Source organism: Puntigrus tetrazona, chromosome 8 (genome assembly GCF_018831695.1).
Source record: "Puntigrus tetrazona isolate hp1 chromosome 8, ASM1883169v1, whole genome shotgun sequence".
NCBI classification, from domain to species: domain Eukaryota; kingdom Metazoa; phylum Chordata; class Actinopteri; order Cypriniformes; family Cyprinidae; genus Puntigrus; species Puntigrus tetrazona.
In genome coordinates this window covers 5,919,213-5,928,804 of record NC_056706.1, presented here as the reverse complement: position 1 = coordinate 5,928,804, position 9,592 = coordinate 5,919,213, and the positions used below count along the sequence as shown (strand labels likewise).

Sequence of the window (9,592 nt, the reverse complement as noted above, 5' to 3'; positions counted from 1 at the left end):
TAATTTTATTGTATAATTAATAGAGAAATGAAAATTAAAAATATTAGAAATTACAAATATGATTATTGGACAATAAACTGTGTTACAAAGTAAAATAGATAAGACCCAAGTTATATCTGCAGATCGACAAGCGTCCCAATAAGCAAACACCTAGCAACCCAATAGTAAATCCTAGCAACCAACATGCTAAAAAGCACTCAAAACTCCACAGCAACCGCTCAGCAACGCAGTAACAACTGTCATTATGGCGGCAGGTTTTGCCTCGCAGGCAAGGTTCACATTTTTTTTGGTAAGGTTAAACCTAATCATAGTTATTATTGTTACTATCATGAAAAAGATAAGTTCCGTGTTCTCAAGAGACATCATATTAAAACCGATCGCATCCTTTATGTCTCACTAGGTCTGTGAGTTACTACATTCCCATAGCTAATTTAGATACCACTAAATTAGCTAGCACTCTGCTGATATCCTTAAAACAAATTGGCACTCAGATCTCTCAGGGGTTAATGAGTCTTTTGGTGCATCACTACAATCAACAAGGCTCTTAGGTTGAGACGAACACGCAGCCCTCTTGCCGTCAAAGGCAAAAGGAAGCAGACAAGCAGAATTAATTGCTGGAGCACTAGCACTGCGCTAGTGATTAAATGACTACTCGCATTGTCCAGACGGTTACTTTGATGTCTGTGGAATGAATCTTCATTAAAAAATGATCAAATGTTTTTCCTAGCAAGCGCAAGTGTTGTTGTCACCTTGAAAAGTTTTAAGGCGCTTGTTTGTTTGTGTGCATGAGTGAAAACTGACAAATTAAGAGTCCTATAGATGTTAAAATGGCTAATAAGGACACGATAATGTACTTGTGTGTGAATTAACTTTTATTAGGCTCCATCTCCTGTGAATCCCAATGCATTGGACCGCACTGCTGCATGGCTGCTGAATATGAATGTGCAATATTTGGAGCAGGAGGGAACTGACCCAGATACGAAACACCGGGAGGACTTTCCAAACAAGGAGGATCTCACACCAACTGAAAAGGTAATAATGAGACCTCATCCTGCAGCTCGGCAGCACAAAAAAAGCAGTATATGCAGAAATACAGCAGGCTTAGTGTTTGTGTGATCAAAACCGGCCTCACATGGTTATACTGACAATGATTATTCCTTATAAAATACATTAGCTAGTTTTACTATTTGTCATCTCTGAAACGTAATGGACTTTCTGTGGGGGCATGTTTATGAATATTATTAACGTCATGCTGATGCTGCTAGGTAACCTTCCTGGAATCTTGTAAATCTAATTAATATTCATTAGCTCAGCAATTGCCATAATGTAACACTTAAAAATTGGGCACACTTATTTACTATTAACTATGCGTTTTCCCTCAGTAAATTCCAAATTTGCTGTTTATTAATAGTTAGTAAGTGATTGTTAATTTTAGGTGCTGGGTAGGATTAAGAATAAGGTAGAATAAGGCTTAAGAAATAGTTATATTTTAGTAATATGCATGCTAATAAGACCCTTACTTTTATTCTTCTTTTTTTTAATTAGTACTTTTATTTAGAGAAGGAGCATATAAACCACAAAACCAGTCATCAGGGTCAGTTTTCTGAAATTGAGATTTATGCATATGTGTAATTATGCTTCCTATTGGTGTGTGATTTGTTAGGATAGGTAATATCTGACCGAAATACAACAATTTTAAAACTGGAATCTAAGGGTGCAAAACTGATAAAATATAAAATTTAATTTGTCCAAATTAAGTTCTTAGCAATGCATATTACTAATTAAAAAATATTTTTTTATATATTTATGTTAGGAATTTGCCAAATATTTTCATGGAACATGATCTTCACGTTACATACTTACATGATTTTTTGCTTAATTCTCTAATTTTGACCCAACAATGTATTTTTATATGCTACAAAAGACATATTAAGCAAATATTAAATGTTTTCAACATTAATATTAATAAGAAATGTTACACCAAACACTATAGACTGGAGTCAAGGCTGCTGGAAATTTGGGAATAAATTACTTTTTTTAAATATATTAAAATAGAAAACAGTCATTTTAAATTGAAATAATAATAATAAAAGTGTAAATAATAATGTTATAAATAAATCTATGAAATAAGTACGGCCTTTGTGAGAATGATATATTTTTAAATTCTGACCTCAAACTTTTAAACGGTGTTTAAAAACTGCTAACCATTTTAAATGATACACGGGACTGTCCAAGGTTTTTGTTCCCTGAGCACCCAGATTTGAGGATATTTTAGGCTCACATCCAGTTGCTTAGTCACTGCATCATGTTCTAAACTGATACGAGGACTGTAGATGTCAAACTGCAGACAGCTAGACGTCGTTCGAAGAGCACGACCGCAATTGAAATAGACTTTAGACAAAGCTGACTTTTGATCTCTGTAGTGTTGGGATTTAGGAGGACAGGCTCAAATCGCTATACCGCAATAGTAGAGAGCACACGACCGGCTCAGGCTTGTCTGCCGTCTCTTTCCCCTGCTCTTTAATGAATAATAAGCCCATCGGAGTGCACTGAGTGTGTACACCCACATACTCAAGCTTCTCCCTCAGCAGAACCCCACTACATCCGTGCGTTTGAAGCCGTTAATGTAAGTGATACTGTGAAGATTGGTTGAATCCTCTAAAGGGAATGTAGCTTATTGCACAACAGTGTTTCAGTCAAGATGCAAAATCACAAGACGAAAAAAACACACAGAAAACCAGGCTTATTATTCTCTAAGTCTTTGTATATTTATAAAGCATTGGGTTTCTGTATCTATAAGCCCTCAACCAAGCAGAATCTCAAGATGGAGACTATCAAGAGCGAACTTTCTTCTTCAAACGGCTGCATAAAACATTTCGTGCTACGCCTTCTTAGTTTATGAATTGCCTGAAGCAACAACACAGCAAAAAGAATTTTCTAAATCAGTCTGCCTTATTTTTATTTTTTTTGTAAAATATGTAAATATCCCCGAAACAAGATCAATTTACTTTAAGAAATGTCAAGGTATGCTGTCTTTAATTCTAGTCAGTGCAACAAAGACAGGTTCTATAAATAAACTCTAGATGGCGCAGTCTGGCAGGACTCAATTTGACGTAATGACATCGTTGTCACATGACACAGCTGATTGGTTCTCTTTTGCATCAGCAGCCAATGAGCTTGCTGCTCAACATTCGACTCAAGTGCTTGCCTTAGCAGTTGCTGCATGCTCCACCTTCCCCAGCTCCACCTGTATAAATCTGCTATGGGCTGTGTTATAAATGGGGGTTCTTTCATATATGATATATGGGTAAAAATAAAATAATATACATGTATGCATGTGGCAGACACATCGATTTCAATTTGACCTTGGTGTTGTCAGCAGCGTACTCTACTGTGAGCTACAGGATTGCCTCAAAACACATGAAAAATTCATCTTAGAAATATGCAGTAGCACCTATTTAGATATATTTCATACAGCTTTGCTGGATTTCCCGGGCTTAGCAGACAGATACGGGATGATTAGCAGGGCTCTGTTCATGTAATATGCATTTCAAAACCACAGTCGTACACATCCGAGAACTCCCTCTTTACACAGCTTTTGTTGCTCTCTAATCCCGCTATTAAGAGTTCGTCATTCTCTTTTTCTCCTCCTAATATCAGCAGGAGATTGCCGTCCTGCAGGAGAAGCTGCGTATTTCCGCTAAGAAGCTGGAGGAGTATGAATCTCGCATGAAGAACCAGGACGACCAAACCCAGAAGATGCTCCTGGAGTACCAGGCCCGGCTCGAGGACACGGAGGAGCGGTTACGCAAGCAGCAGGATGAGAAAGAGCACCAGATGAAAAGCATCATCACCAGGTGAATCATGGGGTTAGAGATCATTGTAGGTTCAACCCTCATAAGTGGCGATCCATTAGAAATTACGTTAGTGTTCAAAATGAAACTTTAGTGATCCTACGTAAACTTCTGGTATAATTTCAAGTATTATCCTCTAGTTCAGTTAAGCACTGAAGCAGCATCTGTAGCATAATGACGGCAATTTTATGTTTCAGGTTGATGTCAGTTGAAGAGGAGTTGAAGAAAGATCACTCAGATATGCAGGCAATTGTAGACTCCAAACAGAAAATCATCGAAGCCCAGGTGAATTCTATTTATTATAATTAAACATGTATTTTTTATTAATTCAGTTTTCAATGTTTGCTGTAATCAAAAGTTTTCATTATGTCGTTCGACTGATGCTTTTGGATCCAGAATCCTAATTTAAGTCAAAAAAGACAAACTTTACTTCATCGAAAACTACTTTACATGGCGTTTAGCACATTTTCGTATAATTATTATGTGGTTTAATGACCTCGTATTAAATGAGAGACTAAAACACAGCGGTGGTATTAGAAAAAAATGCACAAGTGTACTGCAAAAAAGACTTAAAATATACACTCAGTATGATCAAAAAAAGAAAGAAATTAATACTAATTCAGCAAGGATGAAAGATTTGAATAAATTCTGTTATTTTGAACTTTATTATTTATCAAACCTTGAAATAAATCTTTCATGGTTTCCACAAACAAATGTATTTTAAGAAGAACAACTGTTTTGATAATGCGTCAAATGTGAACCAATTATTTGAGAAAGATTTCGAAAGGATGATGTGTAACTGAACACCGGAGAACTTTAGCTTTGCATCAGAGGAATAAAGTACATATTCAAATATATTGAAATTTTAAATAATATTTTGTAATATTACTGTTATACTGTAAATAAAATAATATTGTAAGTATTAATAAGTGCTAATGAATGTTTTCAAAAACTTTTANTTTTTTTTTTTTTTTTTTTTGATTCTGCGCTCTTTTTAAGCCACTAATCAAATGAACAGATTTGTTACGCCAATCAAATCCAAAGAAGCACAAGATGCTTTTTTGGAACAATCTCAGATCAGGCCGGAGGAAATAATCGTCATTCCTTTTAAGCTTTTGTCATCGTTTTGTATAAAATAAGAAAAAAACATTTTCAATAATGGTCTCGGATGTTTTATTGACTCATTCGCAGAGTCGTAGCGCCCTCTTGTGGTTGGTTTGGATTTCAGCGCGCTGTTGTGAGCCGGTCTCTGAGGTTTAATGGTGTTAATGTATCTGAAAGTTTAATGATGAACGTCCGTGTCCTCCGGGGACGATCGGCGTCTCTCGTAAACAGTTTGATGAGCATAAAAACCACCCACTGTGGATTTGCTTTAGCGCTCATCAAAATCATTAAGGACTGTTTACATCATAGGTTTATTTTACAAAGACGAGGAGCGATTACCGCCATCGCCGCATGAATTTTAATTTAAGCTCTGCGAATTCATTTTACGGCTTTTAGACGGCGTAATTAGTCTGTAATGTTTCAAACTAGAGCGACACTCACCTTGCGCCCGTTGCGGAGTAGAAAGGTTTTAATTAAACGTTAAATATCATGCACCGTTAATCACCTCTTCCTATCTGACCTCCATTAATGGTCACTCCCCCACAGGAGAAGAGAATCGCGTCCCTGGACGCTGCGAACGCCCGGCTAATGAGCGCTCTGTCTCAGCTGAAGGATCGCTACAGCATGCAGACGAGGAACGGCATCTCTCCCACCAACCCCACCAAGCTGCAGATCACGGAAAACGGTGAATTTCGGAACAGCAGCAACTGCTAGCATGGACACAAAACACACAACACGGGCCTGAAGGTCTAGCTGCGGACAAGGGCTATGGGTAACTCTCTTACAGTAAGGCGGGGGTTCAGTCGACTAGCACTGGGTGGAAAATCACTCTCGGGAACGAATCGGATAGAGTTGCACAATGTTGTTTTTTTTCCTCACTTGGTATATAAAGGCTTAACGTGTCTCCTTTCAGATTATCAGCTACGCTTCATTCATAGCCCTTGTCACGGATTCTTTATCGCCTCTAGATTCGAGCTGCGCGCACCTGGCATGATAACAGTGTAACTATTTGTCGAAATAATCATTTTTATTGTGTACGCTTCGCGCGAACGTCGTTTTATACCGTTTTTGTTTGCTCGCGTCGCTCGGCCGGCGGCAGCGCGAACCGCTCGCGTTTTTGTTTAGTAAGTCTGAGGAGAGGACTTTTTAAGCATCGCGTTTCTTTGCATACTTTTTTTGTACGTTCATAACATTTTAGTCTATACCCAGGCGACGCGCCTCGTTAATGTATATAGTTTTTTTTTATGGGCTTTTCAGAGAAAAGAGGTTTTCTTTTTCTTTTCTTTTTTGGTACAGTGTGTATTTCCTGTGCTGAGGTCTGCTGTACTTTATTTAGAAGCTAAACGAAAGAAAACAATGTAAGCTCTGATTGTATATTCAGGTGCTGCTTCTAGACAGGGCAAAGACGACGACACACCACTTTAACCCCTCCACTATCGACGCCGTGGACAGAAACGTCCCCATACTGCTTGCCGTTGGCCAGTATACCCAACATCGTACCTACAGCACAGTCGGTGTGTGCCCCCCTACGATGTCTTTCTTCCACTCTATGCACTTTCTATAGCATTAGAATGGACCCTTTAACCAAAACCTGCTTCTGTGGACTTGTTATAAAGGCTATTCAGAGCAGCAAGTACAAAGCATATAGCATTCAGCGCTCGAGTTGATGTGTGAAGGGTACGTGGCTGGTTTTTTACTTAAAGGTTGTGATGTTTTCTGCTCTTCAGATGCGGTTTGCATCAAACGAGCGGCACGGCAATAGTTGCATCAACCCCGCTGCTGACAGACCCTTTGCTCCGGTATCGGGGCGAACCTGTTTTAGCTTCACTGATCTTTATTCAAATCAGGTTCGTGGAGAAGAGTTTGAAGACTGTCAGTGTTTCTTCACGTACAAATATTCACATCAGTTTATTCGGGACAATAATTTTGGTAAAACTGCAAGGGCAAACCACTTTGTGCATAAACGTCATATCAGGCATCTGATTTTTTTAGCATTCTCTGTATTTTCTCGATTTTTTTTTTTATTTAATCATACAAGCTCGAGAGAAAGTATGCTTTGTTTAACCGTTGTTGGGTTTTTTTGGAATTTGTTTTTTTAATTTATGTTTTAAATTGTGTTTCGTTAATTTATTTATTCACCTGTATTGGTTGTTTTAACCCCAAAATGAAGAGTCCTTGTTGAAGTTCGAATGCTGAGTGTGAACAGAATATTTTCCCATTTCATAGTTTTAACGTAATGTACAGGTCCTGTAACGTAACGCCCACCTGGAGGGCAAAACACGGCTTTCTGCCACTGACCGCAAGTATAGTAATACACCACGAACAGCATCATCAACGGGGTGTATATTGCTTTAGATATTTTCATATCGCTCTTTTAATAGACAAAAGGTACTTTAAGTGTTTTCACATTAAATATTTTTGAATGTCCTGATGTTTTTAGTGATTGAAATATTGCAAATAATGGCTAAAACCTGCATGTTTTTCCCACATTTATTTATTTTTATCTAAATATTTATGGCTTGAATGGAAAATCAACAGGTTTGTGCTGCAGTTTCACGGATGTTTTGCCCTCCAGGTCCGCCGAGCCAGTCACGTGACTGAAAACTATGAATTGTGACGCACATCCGGGTGAAATGTCTTCTTGAACGAGAGAGAAAAAATAAATAAAAATAGAACTGGACTTTTGTTGACAGGGAATTGAGTGCGTTGTCGGATTGTTTGCTAATTGTTGCGATCAGAGCCGGGAAGAAAAGAGGGGGTGAGCGCACGAGGACGCATGAATTAATAATATCAATAATGAATCATTTATAGTAAACGCTGCAATATTTCATTAAAAAATCATTTTGGTCTCACGGTGACGTTACATTTCTTTAAAGTTGAAGTTTTTTTTTGGGATGCTACTATACCGCTGGTGTGAAGGAAGAACTGTGTTTATTAGGTTTTGAGAAACCTGTCCGAAAACACTTTTTCCGGTTGCGGCTGGTTAGGCTCGTGATGCAGAAATGACGTTACTTTTAAATCTTAAAGCGAGTTCTCATTAAACCGCTAATTTTCACAGGCGACATCCAATCGTTACAAAAGCAATCAGTAATCTCGCAGATTTATCCCAAACAGTTCAGCTTGATTACGTGAATTTGACAAAGCTGCTTCTGTGTGAGTTGGCCTAGGTTTTGCGCATCACAGTATTACAATATAACCTTTTTTTTTATTTGCCCGTGAACGTCTGATAATATGGCCACATCTTTACACCGACCTCTAAATACAGAAAACAAGCAAACGAAACACGCTGACTTCCTGTAACATAACCATTTAAAGGCAATAGTACGGCACATCAAAACACTTTAACTATGTTTTAACTCCCTTAATTGCGTTTTTTTGAAAGTCAAAGGGCTGCTGCTGAGTCTCACTTCAATTTAAAGGAAGACAGCTTTTTTTTCTCGTTTGGCATGATTATGTATGAAAACCACGTTAAAGCTCCACGGTGTTTTCTGCTTTACCTCTACACCATGTACGTTTCAGAGCTGACCGTTTCGCCACGTGTACATACATGAACAGGAGACCGATACACGAGAAGTCATTTGTGTTGAAGAAAATGTTCAGTGCAATTCATGTACAATTGCCTCTAGAATTATTAAAGTTTTATTTAGCTATTTCAAGGTTCTTACTTTTATTTGTTAGTTTCCTGTACAGTCCAAGAAAAATACTGTTGTTGAGGAAAAAAAAAAAAAAGATATATTGTTTCACCTGTGTAAAGTTAAGTAAAAATGCTATGGACAGAATGTATATATCCATGTAGAATGCCATTGTCAAGATGGGTGCACTTCAGTGAGTGCCGTTCAAAATAAAAGCAAAGTATTTGTCCACGAGTGTCATCACTGACGTCTTTCTTTAAAAAGCAAGCCGTGACGTAATACAATAGAATATCTGTGATGTATTTAACGCATTTTATTTCAAAAGAGTATGTGGAATTTCACACTGCTTCTTTTGAATGTAATTCAATGGCGAAAGGTGTTTTTGTGTGTGTGTGTGTGTAATTACTGGACCGTGCTAACCTTGACTTCTTCATAACGGTACAACTCAATCTCTTGAAATAATATGATAGTTGTTTGAGACCATAGCGCCATCTAGTGCTTTTCAAGTGGATGTGCACAGTTTTTGTAATTTGCTTTTTAAGGCAGATAAGGCTATTAAAAGATAGGATATGTAGGATATTACATGTGATGTTGATCAAAACAACTGAATCCTACTGACAATCAAGATTTTAATTTTATATAAAAAAAAAAAAAAAAAACTATTGTAGTATAATATACCCTATAGTTGTAGAAAAAAGTACAGTATTGGGTAAAATAATTTTTTATACTACCGTAGTTGTTATATTACCACAAACAAATTAAACTACTTTACAGAAATAGTACATACCATAAATGACTATCATTTTTTTTATGTGGGTTGTCTTCATTCACTAAATTATTTAAAAATCATCCTGTCTTATTTAGAGGTCTGTTATACACACTGTAGATTGTATACTTGAGTATATAATTCAGTTATATAGCAAATAATGCGTTTAACATGTTGCCAGTCATGAATTAAGTTTATTTTAAGAGGATAAAAAAAAAAAAAAAACGATATTGTTT

At 37.2% G+C, this 9,592-nt stretch overlaps 1 protein-coding gene across 1 annotated transcript in view; it reads left to right on the top strand.

The window, feature by feature from the left end:
- Positions 1-8,819, top strand: part of LOC122350596 (disabled homolog 2-interacting protein-like) — a 41,121-nt gene extending 32,302 nt beyond the window's left edge. Inside the window, exons 13-16 of the mRNA XM_043247223.1 lie at positions 880-1,032; positions 3,655-3,857; positions 4,052-4,139; positions 5,505-8,819. Coding sequence (XP_043103158.1) covers positions 880-1,032; positions 3,655-3,857; positions 4,052-4,139; positions 5,505-5,672 — 612 coding nt within the window. The 3' untranslated portion in view covers positions 5,673-8,819. The remainder of the gene's footprint in view (positions 1-879; positions 1,033-3,654; positions 3,858-4,051; positions 4,140-5,504) is intronic.
- The last annotated feature ends 773 nt before the right edge of the window (positions 8,820-9,592 follow it).